This window comes from Rhineura floridana, chromosome 10, assembly GCF_030035675.1.
Source record: "Rhineura floridana isolate rRhiFlo1 chromosome 10, rRhiFlo1.hap2, whole genome shotgun sequence".
Taxonomy (NCBI): Eukaryota; Metazoa; Chordata; class Lepidosauria; order Squamata; family Rhineuridae; genus Rhineura; species Rhineura floridana.
The window spans coordinates 52,787,599-52,809,916 of NC_084489.1; the positions used below are offsets into that span (position 1 = coordinate 52,787,599).

At 44.7% G+C, this 22,318-nt stretch overlaps 2 protein-coding genes across 3 annotated transcripts in view; both read right to left on the minus strand.

Moving 5' to 3' along the window:
- Positions 1–5,124: 5,124 nt before the first annotated feature.
- The window catches only part of CASD1 (CAS1 domain containing 1), a 46,450-nt gene continuing 29,256 nt past the window's right edge, over positions 5,125–22,318 (minus strand). Inside the window, exons 12-18 of one of the 2 annotated variants that reach the window (XM_061587789.1) lie at positions 21,320–21,476; positions 20,179–20,258; positions 17,890–17,991; positions 17,123–17,263; positions 16,615–16,692; positions 15,547–15,639; positions 5,125–8,187 (exon numbers count right to left, since the gene is read on the minus strand). In XM_061587789.1, the coding sequence (XP_061443773.1) occupies positions 7,921–8,187; positions 15,547–15,639; positions 16,615–16,692; positions 17,123–17,263; positions 17,890–17,991; positions 20,179–20,258; positions 21,320–21,476 (918 nt within the window). In that variant the 3' untranslated portion in view covers positions 5,125–7,920. Of the gene's footprint in view, positions 8,188–15,546; positions 15,640–15,818; positions 15,876–16,614; positions 16,693–17,122; positions 17,264–17,889; positions 17,992–20,178; positions 20,259–21,319; positions 21,477–22,318 lie in introns of those variants that run through there. The other variant, XM_061587790.1, reaches the window with a different exon arrangement.
- LOC133365456 (uncharacterized) lies at positions 9,777–14,352 on the minus strand. Its single transcript, XM_061587351.1, has 2 exons — positions 12,020–14,352; positions 9,777–11,260 (listed from the first exon to the last, which is right to left on the minus strand). The coding sequence occupies exons 1-2, from the start codon at positions 13,584–13,586 to the stop codon at positions 9,873–9,875; spliced, it is 2,955 nt and encodes a 984-aa protein (XP_061443335.1). The 5' UTR covers positions 13,587–14,352; the 3' UTR covers positions 9,777–9,872.

Consider the following 22,318-nt stretch of genomic DNA (forward strand, 5'->3'; position numbering starts at 1 on the left):
GCCAGGTCGGGTCTGGATGCCGAACTGGTCCCTGGGTGAGAAGATCCTGCCTGACCGGGAGGGTCCAGGGATCCACAACCGCCATCGAGAGAAGGTCCGAGAACCAAGGTCTGCGAGGCCAATATGGTGCTATCAGGAGGATCCAAGTTCCTTCGTGTCGGAGTTTCGTCAGCGTCCTGCCCAGGAGGGATATTGGAGGAAAGGCATAAAGAAGCCCGTCTGGCCATGGTGCTATCAGCGCATCCACTGCTTCCGCCATCGGCTCTAGGTATCTCGAGAAGTAACGAGGTAGCTGGCAGTTGTGGCTGGAAGCGAAGAGGTCCACAGAGAGGGGGCCGAACCGGAGCTGAAGGAGATGGAACACTGCCAGGTGAAACTTCCATTCTCCTGGGTTGATCTGCTGCCTGCTGAGCCAATCGGCGGTCACGTTTAGAACCCCACTGAGATGTTCTGCTCGTAACGACAATAGATGGTTCTCGGCCCAGTCGAAGATTCGGGTCGCCTCTTCCTGAAGACTCCTGGACCTGGTACCCCCGTCTGTTGCTATGAGATTTGACGCAAACGTTGTCTGTACGGATGAGCACGTGCTGTAGAGAGAACAGTGGTTGGAAGTGCCGAAGGGCCAGATGAGCAGCCCTGAGCTCCAGCCAGTTTATGTTGTGATTTAGGTCCTGCGTGGACCACACGCCCTGAACGAAGGTGGAGTTGCAATGGGCTCCCCAGCCTGACAGACTGGCATCGGTGGTGATTAAGTCTCTGGCTGGGTCCTGAAAGGGTGTCCCGTTGCTGAGGTGTGTTGTCGTTACCCACCAGCGGAGTCTCTCAACGATGGGTCCAGCGGAATCACCCGATGGTTGGACTTGGCAATGTCGGCCTGAAAAGGTAGGAGGGCCCATTGTAGAGGTCTCGAGTGATGTCGAGCCCACGGGACGATGTGAATTGTGGAAATCATTGACCCGAGAAGCTGTGCTAGGAGCATGATATCTGCCCTTGGGCGATGTATCAGTAAAGTTGCCATGGCTGTGATGGAGGCGATGCGGTCTGGAGACAGAAAAAACATGGCTAACGACATGTCCAGTATAGCCCCCAGGTGCTGGAGGCGCTGGGTTGGCTGCAGGTGACTCTTTTCGGCATTGATCAGCCAGCCATGAGATTCTAGAGTTTCTAGGGTGAACTGGAGTTGTCTGTGGGCCAAGTCCTGAGAGCATGCTCGAAGGAGGAGGTCGTCGAGATAGGAGTAGATGTGAACCCCCTGTAGGCGAAGAGATGCCACCATGGTGGCCATCACCTTGGTGAATACTCGAGGAGCCGAGGAGAGGCCGAATGACATGGCACGGTATTGGAAATGGTGGTGGCCTAGTGCGAATCTCAGGAATCTTCTGTGATCCGGGCAAATTGAAATGTGTAAATAAGCGTCCTTCAGGTCAATGGACGCTAGGAAATCCCCCGGTTGTAGAGCTTCCACAATAGATGCCAGTGACTCCATCTTGAAGCGGCGGTACTTGACAAAGCGGTTGAGAAACTTGAGGTCTAGGACTGCCCTCCATGAGGAATCTCGCTTGGGGACCGTGAAGAGGACGGAGTACATGCCTTGCAGCCTTTCGGATGGAGGTACTGTCTCTATAGCAGCTGTGTTTAGAAGATGGCGTAGGGCATCCTGCATAGCCACCCTGCGTGACTTGGAGACAGGGGAGAGGCAAAATCTGTCCGGGGGTTCCCTCCAAAACTCTGTGTTGTACCCCTGGGTGAAGATGACCCTGATCCAAGAGATTTGTGTCAGAGAGAGCCAGGAGCTAGAGAAGAGGGAGAGTCTGCCTCTAATGGGAAAGGTGTCAGAACTGCCTGCGCTGACAGGCTCCTCTGCCGTAAAAGGCTGAAGTGGCTTGCCTGCCTTGGTATTGGGCTCTGGGCTGGAAACGTTGTCTGGGCCAGGGTGCCTTGAGGGGACGGAAATCTGTAGGCCTGGTATCCCGTCCTTGTCCACCAGGTCGTCCTCTCCGAAAGGGCTGAAAGGAGCGGTAAGGAGTAAACTGCCGAAAGGGCTGAAAGGAGCGGTAAGGAGTAAACTGCCGAAATGGTCTGCGGTCGTCTCTTCTGACTGTGGCTAAGGCAGGCTTATGATTGTCCTTGGGATTGACCAGGACAGCTTTAAGTGCGTCGTCGCCAAAGAGCATAGCACCCGAGTATGGAGCCATGGACAAGTTAGTTCTGGCAGTAGAGTCAGCGTCCCAATGTTGAAGCCATAGGGTTTGATGGGCTACAATTCCAGCCGCCAGAGCCTGTGCACCTTGGTAGGTTGCGTCTAACGTGGCGTCAGCCACAAATGCAGCAGCCTTGTGTACCCTGAGTAGACCCTTCCGTAGCTTGGCGGGATCCGGGTTAGGGTCATCCACATCATGGAGGCCCGTGAGAAGATGGAGGCGGCAGCAGAGGCCCGGATGGAATGAGCGGATGCCTCGTGGATCTTTCGGAGGACAAAGTCGAGCCGCCTCTCCGAGGGATCCTTGAACTGGGAGTCTCCTTCTTTTGGGAGGAGAGACCGAGACATGAGATTGGAGATGGGTTGGTCCACTCCCGGGACGTTCAGGAATGACATGAAGTCCGGGGCCAGGGTATACATCTTGTTGGCCAAAGTGGAGGAACGGCGCGGACGTAGAGGGCGGGCCCATTCTTCTCTGGCCAGCTTGTTAATAGGATCTGGCACAGGGATAAAATGATCCACTGATCTAGGTGACTTGAGAACTCTGGCTTCCTTCACCGGAAGAGCAACCGGTAGTGTTTGTTCTGGTTGAATGCCGAGGGTGTCCATTACTCTGCGAGACAGAGGAATGAAGTCCGCCGGGATGAAAAGGCGGTAAGAGTAGTCCTCATCTGGGTCAGATTCCCCACTCCATTCATCAGGGTCAGCCTGGAAGAAGTTTAAGTAGTTATCCATCTGTGAGAGTTCCACGCCCACTCTGCCCCTGACCACATCAAATGGGTTAGGTGAGGGTAGTGGGGCATCATCATGGCAGCCAGGTTGTCTTGCAGAGGTGGGCTGCCGCGAAACTTCCAGCTGAGGGGATACATGTGGTGGAGGCTGAGGTTGATATAGGCACCCAGGCATCTCTCGTGACTGTAGCATAAAATCTGGAGTCAACTGTATCTCTGCAGGTGGAGGAGCGGGTAGAGCATGGCCTGTGGAGGCACAAGAGTCTGCACAGATGGAGTCAGGCGAATAAGAGAGGTGTCAGATTGGCGAGGAGTTTGGTTGGGGAAGCCTTCAAACTCTTCCTCTGAAGACTCCGAAGGAGACTGAAAGAGCGCAGGCACCGCTGCGTGCAGAGGTTTCTCCGGGAGCGGGGGTGCAACATAGTGTGCCCTCTTGGGCGCCCCGTGGCCAGACAGGTGTTTAGTCTTGGCTAAGGCTTTAGCATGCTTATGTTTAGCTGGTTTGTGTTGAGATGGGGCAATGCCCTGACGACCTGCTTTTGAGGTTTGTGGCACCTCAGGGTTCGGATCCGCCATGTCAGTGTCTGGATCACACACACAATGGGGAAGGTGCTGTAACAGTTCTGAGCTAGAAATAGTATAGAGCAAGATGCAGAGTAGGGTTCAGGTGCCAAGAGAAATATGACAAGGTTCACTATGGCATCCAAAAATAAGTGGGTGTACGTCCACCAATAAAGTACTAAGACCCCACTAAGCAATCAGGACTCCAAAATATAAAAGGGGAGTTGAGATACAATATTGGCCACCAGCTAGGTACACGCACACAATGGGGAAGGTGCGGGACCGCCAATTACACTGCCAGGAAAAAGGAAGCTTTTAAAAAGCGCAGCATGGCCAGGGCTAGATACACGCACACAATGGGGAAGGTGCGGTACCACCAAAGTGCACTGACGAAAACTAAACCTCACACAGCGGTGCACATAAGGGGATACACACACACAATGGGGAAGGTGTGGTATCTCTAGACTATAGGTCGTTCTAAAGACACAGGTCTCACATGCAGGAATACTTTAGAAAAAACACTTGAAAAACAAAATGGCGGCCGCGATATCGAGGAGCCTAAATAAAGGCCCAACAGGGCTGAGAGGGCAGCCGGGACGAGACGCTGCCTTATAGGACCTCAAGAAGCCTCAGAAAGGAAAAAACTTCAAAAGTGCAAAAAACAAAATGGCAGCCGCAATATCGGGGTTCCCTAAATAAGACCCCAGGAGGGCTGAAAAAGCAGCCAAGCCTAAATAAAGCCCCAACAGGGCTGAGAGGGCAGCCGGGACGAGAGGCTGTCTTATAGGGCCTCAAGAAGCCTCAGAAAGGAAAAAACTTTAAAAGTGCAAAAAACAAAATGGCGGCTGCGATATCGGGGTTGCCTAAATAAGACCACAGGAGGGCTGAAAAAGCAGCCGTAGGCCAAAAAACGCTGTCCTGGGGCACAGGAATGGGCGGAGAGCCCGCGAGGGAGCCGCAGCCTCAGGAAAATAAGTCCCCAGGAGGGTTGAAAAGGCAGCCGAAACTGAGCGGGGGGGGATCCGCAGCTGCGGGACCCCCACCCGACAAAAAAGCAGCAGCCGCCGCTTAAGTAGCCTCAGCGACGCACCCCCAAACAATCCCAAATGGGAAAACAAAAAGGGGAAAAAATAACGCCAAGGAGAGATAAGGAACAATATACTAGGAAAAAATAAGAAAAAATGGCACACCCTCCGAACACCAACGTGGGGAGGGAAACAAACAGGTGAAAAAAGGTGAAATGGAAGAAGGAATAAAGACTTATCTATCGCTCTGTCCAACAATTTAACCTGCCTCGGACGAAGGCAAGAATGAAGACTGGAGTGGGAGGGGCCCAAGCCCAGGTTTTAACTCTAGTGCATTCTTGCCTTCGGATGCTAGATGGCAGTAGTACCCAATCTGATGGCAGGCTACCTGTGGAAAAACCTGTTACTACATTCCTGAAGAATTCATTTACAGTGTTCTGCACAACCCTTATGCTTGTAATATTTCAGTATTCTCACACATTAGAATACAGGATTTGAACAAATCAAGCATTAAAAGACTTTTTTTGAAAAATACACACATTCACACTTCTGCTTAATTTGCTCCTTTCAGTACAAAAAAAGGCACTGACAGTACACATATTTAATGTTTAAATTACTTCATATTTTTCACATAACTTTAAAAGGAAATATATTTTATCCCACATACAGTAACAGCAAACAAGTGCAATATTTCAAACCTAAAAAATAATCTTTAACCAAATCTGTACAACAGATAAATAAAATATCTACAATACTTGGTTTATAAACATAACCAAAAAAATCCCACACCTAACTAAAGTTCTGTTATCCTTAATGTTACAGGTGTTATTTGTACATGCAGCCCATGGACTTGCCAACCATCACTGTAGTGCTCAGCTAAACTGAAGTGAAACAAACAATGAATCAAATGCACCAATTACATTTTTACACGATTGTAAATAAACTGGCAACTGAGAAAATACAGAGCTTGCACAGTGCAGCTTAACACAGCTGTTCAACTTAAGCATTATATGCAGTCAATTTGAGATCCATCATTTTTATTGGAATTTCCCCCCAGTAATTATGTTTCAGTATGACTTTCTGTGACAGGATTCCAAAGTTGTCCCTGTCAAGGTATACATAAAAAGCACCCTCGATAAATTAAAAGCCGTATTGTTCATCATTTCATATAATTGCACATATGCATAGAAAACGACAGTCTATTCATTCTTCCAAGTGCTAAACCATATGCCTCATATAAACATAGCAAGGACAAGCTGCTGGGGCCAAAACTCAAAAGATCACGTGCACAATTCCTGCAGGTGAACCTGTTCTTTCTTTTAAGAAGAGCTCCCTTTGCAGAAGGTACCTTCCCCTCAGCAACCTAAAAATCCTATTTAAAACTCCTATCGGTGTAGCCCAGTCACAAGAACTTCTTAAAGGGGCAAAATATCACTAATGTATCTACACTATCTCCCTATGCACTAACTGTGCACTAATCCCCAATCTGCCTTTTGAATTTCACATGGCTCAAAGAGCAATCTGAGGGTATTCAAGGGGTCACTTCTGAAAAGGAAACTTGAATGTGCATATGTTACTTTGAAGCATGATCCTAATGTGATGTATAGATGCTGTCTAGGATTTGTACTCTTATTGCTACTTCAACTTAGCTTGCACCTGTCAAAGGCTAGAATTAAATATTCAAAAGGATAAAAATCAGTTCCATTAAGCTGCAATCTGTTTCCTTCAACCTGAACTGCTGTATGTTCCACATCTGCACAGCACGCTTAAGAGTGTAAATAGATGAGATTAAGAATAAAACTAGAAATGAAAGTATCCTTAAGGGTTAAAACATATCATTTTAGAATTTAAAGCTGCTTCATCTGTCCATCAAAGATAGAAAAAAATCACCCATTCTTCCTTATGGACCATTCGTTTCAAAAAGAAACCACGCTGATTTTAACACATTGTCTGTTTGCAGCCCTTTCAAAACAGTCATTTGAGATTCTAACATATAGGTTGCAGTTAATTTTTCTCCCCTCATGCAATCTAAAGCAAGATAAAAACCTCTTCCTACGAAAATAAAACAGCATTATCATTACACATGATATTCATAGCTAGGTGCTTGAACTCTTCACTGAAGTGTGTGTGATATGGAGTTATTTTGATATGGAGTTATTCCTATGGAGTTATTTTCAAGTCCTATGGAGTTCTTTTCAGTTGTGGAAAGAGGAACAGAGTTGAACAGTAGTCTAGCTACCTCAATTTCATAGGATACGAGTGCAATGCTATGATAAGAGACTGAAGGGAGAAATAGCAGGAGAATGGCAGGGGACTTTTCATTTTCGGTGAACTTTTGCCACTAATATTTTAAGATACAAAGCATTGATTATGTAAACTGGAAACACTGAAGACAAAGCAACAATTTTTAGAAACATCAAAATAAAACTACTCAAAACATTCAAAATGAATATCAATTAGGAAAACATAAGAAAATTACTGAAAATTATCTTCATTGAAATGCTATGCTATATACTTTGTAAACATGGATATTAAGATTATACATTGTGATCATTTCCCCCCAGTGCTTGAAGGGTTTCCTCCATACGTATTAGCTACATTGAAACAGTAATCCAGGAGTAGCAACATAGTGCCCTCCAGAGGTGACATGCTACAGTTCTTATAAGCTCCAGCCAGCATAGCCAGTGGTCAAGGATAATGGAAGTTGTACTCCACAACATCTGGAGGCACCATGCTGGCTACCACAGCAGGAACCAGTAAAACAAGTTATTAACTTCAGAAACTCTCCGATAATTGTAGGAAAATCTGATCACACATCAATGCTGTCCGTTTTGAAGACAAGTCTGAAGCCTTTAAGCCATTCATTATGCTGCTGTCCACAGACAATAAATAAATGTAAGTAAACTGACAGGAATTTAACTGCCTTTAAGACTCCAGGGCCAGATTATTTTACTTCTTCCAATAAAAGCAGTTCTTTGAAATGTACAAATACATTAACTACAGTATGCTAGTAGTTATTAACCATTCGATAGTGGCTCAAGGTAAAATTGATGCAATAGTCTCAATGCTTCTTGAGCTAATCTCGCTCCATTTTTTTGCTATCTTTAGAGAGAGATGTAAACAAAAAAAATGCTCAAGTAGAAAAGTTATCTTTTTTCACATGCAGCAGTGTACAGTGCACTTCTGTTTCTTTTTCCTTTGGTGGGTGAATATCCCCATGCAAAGTAGTGACATTTCCACCACGTATATGTTCAGTAGACTTTATTTTTATTTCTTTCCTCTGTAGCTCAAGACACATGGAAGATGTGGGTGTTTTTTTTATAATTCCAGTCTTAGGTCTTTAGTTTTGGCTCAGGCAGATATAACATAAGCCTGAAGTTAAGCTCTAAGGATTTACTGGAAGTTAATGCCTTGATTGTTCTTGAACTGCTGATAAAAAGAGAAGTCCAGAAAAAAAGCCACCTACACAGAACAACCTTTTCAGCAGAATTGCACTATCTTTTGGAACAACAATCTGCGCGAGATCATTTGTGATCTGGGAAATTTCATGTGCCACACAAACAAATATAAAAGTGCTGACAATAATGTTGAGCATAGGATTGCCTGGAATTAGGACCAGGATTCCCTTGGTATCTGCAGCCAGCCAGATGTGGTACTGACAGATGAAGAGCTGGAAAGAAAAGAAAAATAGTTAGAATTGTGCCTACTGTGACATGAAGCTTTAATCCATAATTTGTTTCTGAAGAGTAGATATATAAAGTGAAATATGTTAAAGAAGTGTGGTATCCACCATGTTTGCATCACAAGAGCAACAAAGGCTTTAGCACATACTAAAAAGTCTTATGCAGAGGTGCCAAAAGAATTGTATAAGTCCAGTATGTAGACTGGGCTCTCTGCCTCACACAAAGTCACACAAATTTGCAAAAAGTTCTCATACACCTTGTCATATGCAAATTTGTATCCTCTTTTGCAGGTGGGGTAGAGGGCCCAAAAATAAATCTTGCCAAATACAAGTAATAAAATGTACCATTGGTCTCACCTGAAAGGTGATTTTCATAGGAAGGGGCCATCACTGTGGGTAACAGTTCCACCTATCGTGCGAAGGCAAGAATGTTTTTGAAGTCAAGACTAGGGACGTCATGCCCCTCCCACTCTCCAGTTCATTTGTAGCGAGTCTAAAAGAGATATCTAAAAATACAAGAACAAGGCCAACAGGCCCGCCAGGAAAATAACATAATAGTCACATGCATAACAACATGACTCTAACCTAACTACATAACATAACAGAACTAAAAGTCTTGACTTCACTCTTACATTTAAATATAATATGGAAACAATAACATGTAACCCATTGATAAAATCACTAGTCATCCTCCAACTGGGAGGGTCGTGATGGCCCCTTCCTATGAAAATCACCTTTCAGGTGAGACCAATGGTACATTTTCCATAGGAAGTGGGCCATCACTGTGGGATGTACCAAAGCAACCCATATAGGGAGGGACCACCCACATGTTAATCCTCATTAAGAACCTGTTGCAACACTCGTCTGCCAAAAGAAGCATCAGCAGAGGCATAACGATCAATGTTATTATGTCTTATAAACAAGTGTGGGGAAGACCAGACTGCGGCCCTACAAATATCGGCAACAGGAGCATTAGTAGCAAAGGCAGCCGAAGTGGCAGCTGACCTAGTAGAATGAGCTGTTATACTAGCAGGAACTGGCAGCTTCAGGGACTCATATGCTAAGGTAATGCATGCCCTTAACCAACGGGATAAGGTAGGATTGGATACTTTATGCCCCATAGACCCTGGATGAAAGGATACAAACAGAGACTCCGTTTGTCGAATCTCTTGGGTCCTAGACAGGTAGGTCTTGAGAGCCCTCCGGACATCCAACGAATGCCAAGCCTTCTCGAGAGGATGGGTAGGATTCGGGCAAAAGGAAGGCAAAACAATGTCCTGGTTGCAATGAAAAACTGAATCGACCTTGGGACGAAAGGAAGGGTCAGTCTTCAGCACAACAGAGTCCTTATGGAAGACGCAGAGGTGTCGAGCAGAAGACAATGCGCCCAACTCCGAAACGCGTCTGGCAGATGTGATTGCAATCAGAAACAGGACCTTGAAGGACAGAATACGTAGGGGCACAGTTCTGATGGGTTCAAACGGAGGGCGTTGCAAAGCCTGCAGAACTTTCGGCAAACTCCATGAGCGGAACCGATGGACAACAGCCGGAGAGCGTAGGGCGACTCCCCTCAAAAAACGTTTGATGAACGGATGTGAGGAAATATGATCTCCAGGAGAGGACACTGAGAGAATGGATGACAGAGTAGACGCATGTCGACGTAGAGTGTTGGGTCAAAGTCCCATCATAAAGCCACTATGGAGAAATTGGAGCACCTGGTGCACATTGGCCTGGGATGGATCGTGGTGGTGGGACTGACACCACTTGGAGAAAGCCACCCAGGTATGTTGATAAATGCGAGTGGTAGATGGTCTTCTCGAGGCCAAAATAATATCAATCACAGCGTCAGACAGTCCAGCTGACCTCAAGTGTCTCCGTTCAAACGCCACGCTGTTAGATTGAGCCAAGTAGGGTCCTGGTGCAGTACTGGACCCTGGGATAAGAGGTCTGGCGTTACTGGAAGTGTCCAAGGGTCCATCATTGACATTGCCAGAAGATCTGAGAACCACGGACGGCGTGGCCAAAATGGTGCTATCAGAACCAGCTGTGCCCTTTCGGTTCGCGCCTTCCTCAAGGTTTTGGCTAACAATGGTATGGGAGGAAAGGCGTACAATAGACCATCTGGCCACGGTGTTGTCAGAGCATCCACTGCTTCTGCTGTTGAGTCCAGGTATCGGGCAAAGTACCTGGGAAGCTGGCAATTGTGACTGGAAGCAAACAGGTCGACTGAGAGGGCGCCGAACCGACACTGGAGACGATGGAAAATGGCTGGATGAAGTTTCCATTCTCCCGGGAAGACCTGTTGTCTGCTGAGCCAGTCTGCTGTCACATTCAAAATCCCTTTGAGGTGCTCTGCTTTCAGGGATTGTAGATGTTGTTCTGCCCAGACAAAGATGAGGGAGGCTAAGTCCTGCAGAGGACGAGACCTGGTGCCCCCTTGTCTGTTCAAATGTGATTTTACACTCGTGTTGTCTGTTCGAATGAGCACATGATGCAAAGGGAACAGAGACTGAAAATGACATAGAGCCAAGTGGACAGCCTTTAGTTCCAGCCAGTTGATGCTTCGAGCTCGCTCTGCGTTGGGCCAAACCCCCTGAACATACTGGGAGTTGCAGTGGGCTCCCCAACCTATGAGGCTGGCGTCTGTGGTCACGACGGTTCTGCGGGGTTCTCTGAACGACGTGCCCTTGGAGAGGTGTTGAACCTTGGTCCACCAGCGGAAGGAGAGGCGCAGAGCGGGGCTCAAATGAACTTTGCGATGGTTGGAGCTGGCAATGTCTTTTTGAAAAGGCAACAGAGTCCACTGAAGGGGCCGAGTGTGAGCTCGAGCCCAGGGTACAATGTGGATTGTGGAGATAAACATCCCGAGCGCTCTGGCGAGAAGCATGACGTCTGCGGATGTTTGTTGCATCAGGGACCTTGCGATGCTTGTGATGGCAGTGATGCGATCTGGAGACAGGAAGACCATTGCCTGCAGGGTGTCCAACATTGCCCCAAGATGTAGTAGGCGTTGGGTTGGTTGGAGATGGCTTTTGTCGAAGTTGACCAGCCAGCCGTAGGTCTGCAAAACATTGAGGGTGATCATTAAATGATGATGAGCCAGCTCTTCAGATTTGGCCCGTATAAGCAGATCGTCCAAATATGGGTAGATATGAACCCCTTGGGTCCGAAGGTAAGCCACTAGGATGAGTAGCACCTTGGAAAATACTCTTGGAGCAGAGGAGAGGCCAAATGGCATCGCTCTGTATTGAAAATGTTGGTGGCCAAAGGCAAACCGAAGAAACTTTCTGTGGGCTATGCAAATGGGTACATGGAGATACGCTTCCTTAAGGTCGATAGAAGCCAGGAAGTCTCCTTCATGCAGACTCTCGGTAATGGAATGGAGAGATTCCATTTTGAACCTGCGGTATGTTACAAAACGGTTGACAAACTTGAGGTCCAATACCGCCCTCCAAGATAAATCTCGTTTTGGCACAGCAAATAGGAGGGAGTACACCCCTTCCGATCTCTCAGTTGTGGGAACTGGCTCTATTGCCGCTATGTGCAAGAGGTCATGTATAGCTGTCTGCATGATGTTGTGCCTGGCTGGTGCCCTTGGGCAAGGAGACGGGTGGAATCTGTCTGACGGGGTTGCCCAGAACTCTATGGTATAGCCATAAGTGAAGAGGTCCCTGATCCAGGGGACCGTAGTAAGGCGCAGCCATCGATCTCCAAAATTAAGTAATCTGCCACCTATGGGGATGGCGTTAATACTACTTGTGTAGGCGAGGACCTCCCCTATATGAGGACGATGAGTTGCCCCTGCGCCCTTGGTACTGACCTCTGCCCTGGGGGCGTCGGTTCCAGGAGCCCCTGAATGCGTTGGAATCATAGGGTCTGAAATCGCGGCCTCGTCCTCCTGGTCGCGTTCCTCGAAAGGGCTGGTTAGAACGAAAGGAGGGAAATCGCCTGAGGGGCCTGTGGTCGATGTTCTTGATTGTGGCTAGAACCGGTTTGTGGGCGTCTTTTGGATCAACCAGAACTGCCTTTAGAGCTTCCTCACCGAAGAGTAGAGATCCGGAGTAAGGAGCCTTGGACAGGTTCAATCTAGCCGCTGAATCAGCTTGCCAGTGGCGAAGCCAGAGGGTGCGACGAGCGACTATTTGAGTCGTCATGGCTCGTGCCCCTAATTGGGTGGCATCCAAAGTGGCATCGGCCACAAAGGCTGCTGTCTTACGTAACTTCAATAGTGCTCTTTTGAAGGTGACAGGATCAGGGTTATCGTCCTCTAGAAGGTCATCCAGCCACATCATAGATGCTCTGGAGAAGATGGAGGCTGAGGCAGAGGCACGCATGGCTAGGGCAGTGGCCTCGTGGTTCTTGCGGAGGGCGAAGTCTATTCGACGTTCAGTAGTATCTTTTAGGTGGGATTCCCCTTCCCTGGGCAAGATAGATCGTGAAACGAGGCGAGCGATCGGTTCATCTATGCCAGGGACATCTAACTTGGTGGCGAAGTCTGGTGCTAGGGCGTAAAGTCTGTCAGCCATGTTCTTGAAGCGTCGAGCTTTGAGCGGGTGGGCCCATTCTTCGGAAGCTAATTTGGCAATTGGGTCCGGCACCGGGATGTAGTGTTCAGTAGGTGCAGGGGATTTGAGGACCTTGGCCCCTTTGAGAGTTGGAGCGGACGAAGTTGAGGGCGCAGTCTGGAGACCAAGGGTATGAAGTACCCTACGTGCGAGCGGTTGGTAATCTGAGGTATTGAACAAGCGATACGATGTATCCTCCTCATGATCTGAATAGTCGCTCCAGTCGTCTCCTTCAACATGGTCAGTGAAAGTTAACTCCTCCGCATACGAGGCTTCGTCCGTACATCTGCCTCTGGCTAAATCGAAGGGATCTGGCGAGCAGGAAGGATGAGCAGCATGGAACGCGCGTTGGTCCATGTTGAGTGGGGGTCTGGCAGGAACCTGTGGTAGTGACTGCATTTGTGTGAAATAAGCCAGCATGGCTTGGAGTTGGGAGAGGAAATCAGGAGACAGCTGCAGACCAGATGTGTGAGATGTATGTGCCTGGTGGGCTATTGGAACAGATGTCTGAGGCGGTAAGCCAGAGGTAGGTTCGTTAGGCGAACCGTGAGGGGGAAAGCCAACAAACTCTTCCTCGTCAGAGGCAGGAGCAGGAGAATGGAAAATATCACTTATGTGTGTCTGTGCTGTGGTGGTTGTTGGCACAGAGACATAACGAGGGCGCTTTGGTTTACTATGGCTGGAAAGATGTTTTGTCTTAGCCAGTGCTTTGGCATGTCTGGTCTTAGACGTGTTAGTATGTTGTGGCTTGGCTGATTGTGGCATGTCTGGCTGATCTGGCACCATGTGTGTTGATGGTGACATGCCTGGCTGTTCTGCCATCTTATATGAACCTGGGTGCAGTACACTGCCACGGAGGGGGCAGGATGTAAAGACCCGAACTGGCACAGCGTACTACCACGGAGGGGGTAGGATACACTGGCAGATGGCGAATGCACTGCCACAGAGGGGGCAGAATGCACAGAGGTATCAACGTTAATATAATATAGGCTGTTTTAGAGTTGGCACACTCAGATTAGTGCTGTAGGCTGGGTTTTTGGCTTGTTCACGGCCCCATAGGGGGCAGGATATGTAATGTAAATCAGATTTAGTACAAGTCAGCCACTGATATTAAAGCTCCAGCCTTGATAATGTAATCCAGCCACTAGGATTAAAGCTCCAGCCTTGATAATGTAATCCAGCCACTAGGATTAAAACTCCAGCCTTGATAATGTAATCCAGCCACTAGGATTAAAGCTCCAGCCTTGATAATACAATCCAGCCCACTAGGATTGGAGCTCCAGCCTTAATAATACAATTCAGCCACTATGATTACAGCCACAGTAAAAATGTGTGTAAATCAGCCTTGTGTAAATTTGTCAGCAGCACATATACACAAACATACAGATAGATAGCCTGCAGGGGAGGTATCCGATGCTTAAAAAATGGTAACGAAAAAGGCGGGAATTTTGAATTTCAAAAAATGGCGCCCAGAAAAACGGGCGGGAAAAAAACGATCAAAAGGGGGCTGAGGAAGAAGGAGCAATGGCGGCCGTCGGAAGCGAACTGGGAGAAGGGCTGCCCAGCACGGACTCGCCGAAAGCCGCAGTAGCAGCTCTGGAAAAACTCTGGAAGGGCAGGTAGAGGCAAAAAACGGCAGCCGCCGCAGAGAGAGCCGCAATAGCGGTCTGTAAAGCCCTTCGCAGTGGGATTTAAGCCACGTAGCGAGGGCGATCTGCGGTAAGGAGTAAGAGCGGGAGCCGCAGCTGCAAGCTCCCGCTGAGATCGGATCAGCCGCAGCCGCAGCAACGATCGGGGGGGGGAAGGAGGGTGGATTCCCCTTCCCTCAAAAGCGATCAAGAGATCGGATCAGCCGCAGCCGTGGTAACGATCGGGGGGGGAGGGAGGGGGATTCCCCTTCCCTCACAAGTGATCAAAAGCGATCAAAAAGAGAACCGCAGCCGCGGTCACTGAGGGAGCCCCCTGGCTACGGATACGACAGAGCCGGGGGGGGGAGGGGGCTTGAAACTGCCAAAACAAAGAGAGCCGCAGCCGCGGTCTCAGAGGGAGCCCCCAGTCAAGGAAATAAAAGAAATTAAATAGCCTTGAGGAAAGGGGGAAGAGAGCCGCAGCCGCGGTCTCTGAGGGGATCCTCAGTAGGTTAGACACAAAAAACGGAAAAAAGGAAAAAAGGTTTTAAAGAGAGATAGACTTAGCTAAATGCTACGTGAAATTCCAATCTTGTTCGTACGAAGGCAAGAATGAACTGGAGAGTGGGAGGGGCATGACGTCCCTAGTCTTGACTTCAAAAACATTCTTGCCTTCGCACGATAGGTGGAACTGTTACCCACAGTGATGGCCCACTTCCTATGGAAAATCTGACACACAAAATGTCAGCAGACAATTTTTTCCCTATAATTGTATTTCCATACTAGAAACAGCCTAACCGGTTATTCTGCCTGGCACACAGCTGTTAAAGGCACAAGAGCCCTGCTCTCCCTCAATGCCAACCCTAAACCATGCAAAGAACTGAAGCTTCATGAGTTGTAAACCAGTTGTATTACTGTATATGTCTTTCAACACTTGATCTGAGGCTGAGAAAACGCCATTCAGTGCAACACCTGGTGTGGTATTTCAAATGGTGGTGGCTGTGGGTGGTCAGAAGAAATTCAGGATTTACAGCAACCAAGATTCAGATGCATTTCTTGATTGTACAGAAAGTCAGATCACAAATCAATTAAAGTGTTATTGTACACTACTAGGAGCATAATTCTTCACATTACAACAAAAGTATGCTACTTGCCTCAAGTGAAATTCTGCCAAACCAAGCGAAAAATGAACTATATACAGAACGAGCATAGCCAGGTATATTCCTGATAAGGATGAAAGCTAAAATCTGAAAGACAAAAAACCAAGCTGTGTGAAAAAGATGCCTTAGGCTGCCTCCCTATTCACACTTAGCTGGAAGGAAATCCCACTAAACTTAATGGAAATTGATTCTGAATAGACAATCTAGGATTGTATTAACAGCACTACCGAATTTATTTTCTGCATTTTCCAAAACGCAAAACCTACTGGCTTTCAAACTGTATGGTGCAGAACCTTGAGTTTTGTAAGGAGTAATCAGGAATTCTGCAACACAAAGATTATAGTGCAAGTCACCAATAAAAACTAATATTGCTTTAAGTTCAAACACAAAGGAAGATCCTAGCCCTGTACAGTTGGTTGTCTTGGAAAAACCTCTAGCATGGCCTTTACTAAGAAATTTATTAGATATCTAGCAGCTACAGTCCCAACTACAGGCTAAGCCACAGTTTAACTTATGTGAATGAGCCTTGGGCTCAAGCACTTCCCACTCTCCATCCAGCATGGTTGTGAGGAAACTGGAAGCAGTTGCTTCCTGGTTTAAGCTAACCAAAGTTTGGTGTTATATCCAAACTGTTATTACTTTAAACTAAAGTAAATCAGCACAAGTCAAGAACAAAGCTTGTTTCAATAAACTACAGTTTAAATTAACTACAGCATGTGAGCTCACAGCTCACCAAATCTTGTTCATGCAGTTCATGTGTTTTAGCATTACATCTGAATCGGGCCTTGTTGGGCATCAATGACCAATATACAGAACTCTGAGTCCCAGCTTCTTGTAGTCAAACTACAACAGGAATGGAGAACCTGTGGCCCTTTAGAGGTTGTTGGACCCTATCAGCCTCAGACAGCATGGCCAATGGCCAAGGTGATGGGAGCTGTAGTCTAACAACCCCTGAAGGGCCAGATTAGTAGTTTTGTGAGCCTTACTACTTTTACACCCTAATTGTGTGTATGTGTGTAAAATCTAAGATTCTAATCACAGAAACAAAGGGAACACAATTACCTGCACAACTGAAACCAAAGGATGCATTTCATTGCAGTCAGTTTTGTTTTTACAGCTGCTGGCCCAGATAGAGTAAGTCTAAAATATAAACACAGATATAGAGGATACATCAAAGGAGGCAATTATTTTTCAGTGTTACAAATAAAATTAGTCTATTGAGTGGAGTAGAAATGTTGACCCTGCAAATTACACTTTGGCTGCAATCCTATGCAAGATTACCAGGAAGTAAGCCTTATTAAATGAGGTTTATTTCTGAGGAAACATGCACAGATTTGCAGCCTTTGGGATGTTTTTCTTCTGTGCTGAAATGCCCCTCATAATTTCTTTCAGAATTTCTCTAAAACATGCAATTTATTCAGTATAGCTGGCAAAACCTCCAAAAATGAATGTCTCTTCTTAAGGGATGCCCACAGCTTACTACTTATTTTCATGAAGACAATCTGCACCTCGAGTAACAATTCAGGAATAAAGGAAGACAGTAGTTGAGTAAGGGATTTCAGAAACTTACCAAAAAAGAAACTACTGAAATAAATAATAAAACATTTGAAACTTTGTTGGGAAAGAGCGGCTCCCCCTTTCCTTCTGACAGGATCTGCCGTTTCTGAAATGTTAGATAGATAAAAGCAAACAACATCCCATGAAAAACGACCTGCAAGAGAAAGGAAGAACTGCTCAATTGAAGCATTTAGCAAAGATGCATTTAACTATCTAGTTCACTTAAGATACCTACACCCATACGTAATGTACATGTTCACCTACAATGCCTGAATTTTAAAACTCATTTCAGTCTTGTAAGGGACAACAGAATGAAATGAGTCTCTCTGGGCCAGACACGAATGTGCCCAATGGATCAGTCTAACCCTGTATTTTTGGGCAATTGCTGAATATGCAGAACTGTAGACCAAGTGTTCACAGCAGTGATGGGAAACGTGTGGCCTTCCAGATGCTGTTGGACTCCCAACTCCTATCAGCCCCAGCCAGCATGGGCAATAATCAGGGACTGTGGGAGATGTAGACTGGCAATACCTCGAGGGCAACTAGTTCCTGCAAATTCTGTATTCTTTGGAGTGTTGCAGCATACACTATTCAAAACTGAGGCAGCTAGTGAAATAATTTATCTTGTGGATAGAAGAAAGTTGTTCCAGTAAGCCACCTTTTCTTATTTCATTTGCAAACTGAGATCACAGTTTGCTTTCACTTTTATAAGGTTGGCAGCCAAAATTTACAGGTAGACCACACATAATGACCAAAATTTTTAAAAAAAACTTTACATACATATCGATCTAGTTTCCATCTAAACCACCATTCATAGATGTTCCCATTTAGTTCAAAACCCTTGGACAATGGCCAAATAGAAAAAATCTTCTCAAATACACCCTGTAAGAAACAAACATGAACAAAATAACTGTTTAGTCACACTAACAGACCAACTAGCACAAATATTCCATTTCTGACAGCAGATGAATGGGGATGCTGAGTTTATAATACAATACTGCAATATTTCACCATACATTTGAGTCAAGCATCCTAAAACCATAAACAGTGCACAATGGGTCCCTTCCCACCATATAGGCAGGCTAAAATGCCTATTCATATTAGAATGTTCCTGAGCTCAAGAGTGTTTGACAAAGAAAGAGACTGCTTTGTTCATTCTGCTTTGTGTACAAGGATCTATAGGATCAGGGCCATAGATTGCAACTATAACATATAAGTCACTAATAGGCAAAAAACCTTGCGGTTTAAGAACATACGTATAGCCAACAGATATTGCTATCAAACTTTAAAAAGCAGGGAAATTGCACAGCTATACAAATTTGTCAAAATGCAAACACCATTTGGGTTGGTCTTTCACAGTCCAATCCACTTGCTGTAAAAATACAGACACTATAACTATATACAATTTAAGAGTCTTTAATAAGAAAGTGTGTTTACTTTCTTGGGTGTAACTGGACATACAACTTGAATTAGTGTGGATTACTTATCAGAAATTTTCTTCTGTGTTCAGGTTCTTAAAACAAACAAAAATGGGGAAAGCACTACTAACAAGCAGGAAAAAAAAGACTGTCGGAGAACCATCAACTCATTGCTCCAGGCTAGCTAAAGCTGGTCATAAGTATATTTTAGTTTAGTATTTTGCTGCTGAAGAGCCCTGTTTTCATACACTAGCAATCTCAATCCATATTTTCTTTTTTTAACTGATAAGATTGCTGAAGAATTTCTTTGTGTTTTTTAAAAACTCATCAATATATCCTAAAAACAGTAACATCTTCTGAAACATTTTAATAATTTCCTTAAAATTAAAAATATGTTTTGATCAGTTTTCATTAAAGGTAATTTTTTAACTCTCCTAGTGAGAATTGTTGGACATCTTGTGACTCTTCAAATGGGAAAAGTGTGTCTGATGTTAATTAATGGCAAATAATGAGGATGCAAACAATTAGTCCAAAAGAACTAGGAATTCAATAGTTGAAAGTTCTTTGAAGATATGGTTGTGAAAACTAGTCTCATTCAAGTGCCTCTTAAAAGCTTACAATAAGAGTCACATATCCCATAAATCTTGTGCTGGAAATCACATCTGAGTTGCATTTTACTCCTGAAGAGCAGGCAGCATTGGCAGAGTAAAAGCATTCCATACCCAAATGTACATACAAAATATATTCCCCTATCCAGCTATGAGTTTTTGTCCACAGCTGAATGGAGAAACACAAACTCAAATGGATGTTCCACATGCTGTTCCTCAGCCTGAGCACAGCCTAGTAAAAAAAGCCTGAATCCCATCAATGAGGGGAGCGGGGTTGCTAGATTAATCACATGAACTTCAAACCAGTTTATGGGTGCTACTCCAACGTCTTTTATCAGGCTGCGGCACATGAACTCTGTTCATCAGGGCCACAGAGCTTCCTATTCTAAAAGCTTCAGAGTGGTTCTCTACAGAGAGACATGGATACATTTTTCCGGAGTATGAAATCCGAGCATTCTGGAGCTAGTTGTTTCCAGTTACTTTTTTCTAGACTAGAAAGCAAACATAATCTGGTTTTTTATTTATAAAATATTCATATAACAATAAAATGCAGGAGAAAAAATAAAATGTTTTAACTGCTTCTTTTCTTAATGTTAGAAAGCCCAAACATTTTCTAACATGCACGTCCTTCACTCTTAATTTGAAAAGTTTTGGTATCGGGGTTTTAGTGGCCAAGTCTACCAAGAACAAAGCAAATAAAAACAAAAACATTGAAACAGTACCCTCTCCTCAAAACAAAACAGCCATTTTTGGATGCAAGCACAGGCTGATGTGCTTTGTGAAAGTAGATGCTCCACCCTCACAAGTTTGGATGAACCCAAGCATTCCAACACCCACTTCTGGGGTAACAGTTAATGGATTTATAAACAAGAAAGAGCTGTAATACACCGCAACCTTTTCCTTACACACACACAAGCTGGTTACCATGACTGTCCCACAGCTGCAAGTGCTTTACCTATGAATAGAGCTTGTCTGTTTACTGCCATAAAATCCAAATATCCAACTTTCTAACAGTCTCTGTACCAAAATAAACTAATACAAACCTGAGAATAGGCTAGAAAATATATACAGAAGAAGAGGGAAACTAGTTTCAGCAGTAAACCAAAATGCCAGAAGCAATTGCCTGTGGACAGGAGCAACAAGAAAACCAAAATTAGGCTGTTACCTTTAATTTTTTTTCTGTTATAACTTTGATAGCCCTACTTTTATATTATACACAGCAAAGTGTGTAGGTGAGAACCAACATTAGGATGCACATCTTACTGAAAGTACTGCAATATGGAAAAAGAACATCCACCCACAGTGCATTATTTCAGTGGAATGTCCATTCAGATGCACATCCCCACCCACATTCTGGCCCAGCTAGCCATGTGTTACTAGAGTTGACTGGAGCAAAATATTATGGGGCAGCACTGGAAGGCAATGAAACAGCACTAATCAGATTGCCATGGCAATGGACACATACACTGTCCCCCTTTCAGAGTATGAGCTTCATTTGTCCTCAGATATATTATACAATGTCAAAGTGGCACCATGTTCATTAAGTGAACAGTGACTGGTAATAAAGAAGCCTGTTCAAGTTAAAAAATATATAAAGAACACCAGATCAGGTTAACAAATGCTGAGAAAAGGTGTATAACAGGGTAGAGCTAAGTTTTTTTCGTCCATGGACCCTTCCAGGAGTAGAATGCTAACTCAAGAAGGTAAGCCCTACAGATGATAACATAATACACCAAATTAGGGCCCCTTACGGGCCAGCATTCAGCATTCAGCATTCAGCACTCAGGCCAAGAGGTGACTGTACGTTATTTATCTAAGTATTTCTATTGTTTTCTCTTAACCTAACACAAGTAAAAGGTTAAATACATCATCTGGCCCCACCCTCTAATGTAAGTAGGTAGGGCTGTGCTTGACTACCCCCCCAACCATTACACTCATTTTTTAACCTTTCCTCCCACAAATGGCTAATTTAGCACTGATAAAATAGAATAAAGGTAGACATAGGTTAAGTTTTCTTGTGTCAGACAGCATGCGTTTGCTTTACAGAAGTGTAGTGTGATCAAACTATGGAATGTACCATGTACTAAGAACTACAATGTTATCTGAAGTTAAACATAATTGAATGCAAAGTAGCATGCTTAGTTATTTTAGTTATTTAGTTATGCAAAAGAAAATCATATTTACCATTGGCCTTCTTCTGGACTATTTGAGGCCACAGAGCTAATGTAACATATATGATCATAAACCAGACAGTGACTAGAGGAACAAAGTAATAGAACTGGTAAGACCGATCCATAACTATGCACAACACCACAACCAAGAAGTTCAGTCGAAATAAAACCTGTTAAATATTGAAGGAGGAAAATATTCCTTCATTAAACACAAGGAATGGCAGACGATTTTTCATATACATTTTAGTGTAAACAACTTCAACGTTATAATTTAATTTGAAGTGACAATACCTCAAAGCATTCTTGAGTTATTTTTACAACAATAAGCCTGCTTTACAATTTTTCAGATAAGGTTGTTTTTCAAAACTTAAAAATAAAAACAGTTCAGGAGAAGCCAGCCTAGTGCAGGTTTGCTCTATACAACTGTTCTATATGCACAGAAGAAAAATAGTACAAAATTAAAAAAACAAACTCACTCCACAACACAAAACAGATTCCTACCTATATTAAGTGTTGGCTGTTAGTACCGAGTATCATCATGTGATGAAACAGTTTATTATTATTTAATATAAAAGTAGAGGCATTTAGAGTTATGAAGGGATATAAATTTGATACTATGGTTAAATGTCTCAGCTTATATGAAACATTCGGCCTCAGACCTAATGAGCATAAGGGGGCATGAGTGCTAACAGAAGCCTTGGTTACAGTTGCTAAGGAGGGAAACATATTTGGCCATTAGCAGCACTAAAAATGAATGTTCTGGGAATTTATACTGACCAGGGACACTAGAATTAAGTTATCAGGGCTGTTCCAAAAAAAGCTCCTGTTGGTCCTTGGTCCAACTGAAGGAGGTCCTGAGAGGTGGCCACATGTGATTGGCCAGAGCCTTTGGCCAGCAGAATATGTAAGACTAGGGTAGGGATAAAGGTAGGAAGGAAGAAAAAGAGAAAAAAAGTAGGCAGAAGAAGAGGAAGACCTTAAGAAAATAAGGCTATCAAGAGTCTAAGAGTAA

Bases quoted from the DNA above. Each gene is read 5' to 3' on its own strand.
- LOC133365456 (XM_061587351.1), bottom strand. From the start codon at position 13,586: ATGGCAGAACAGCCAGGCATGTCACCATCAACACACATGGTGCCAGAT. The intron at 11,261-12,019 runs GTCAGTACCAAG...AATGTTTTGCAG, and splicing joins CCGACGCCCCCAGGGCAGAG to ACCTACGGCTGGCTGGTCAA.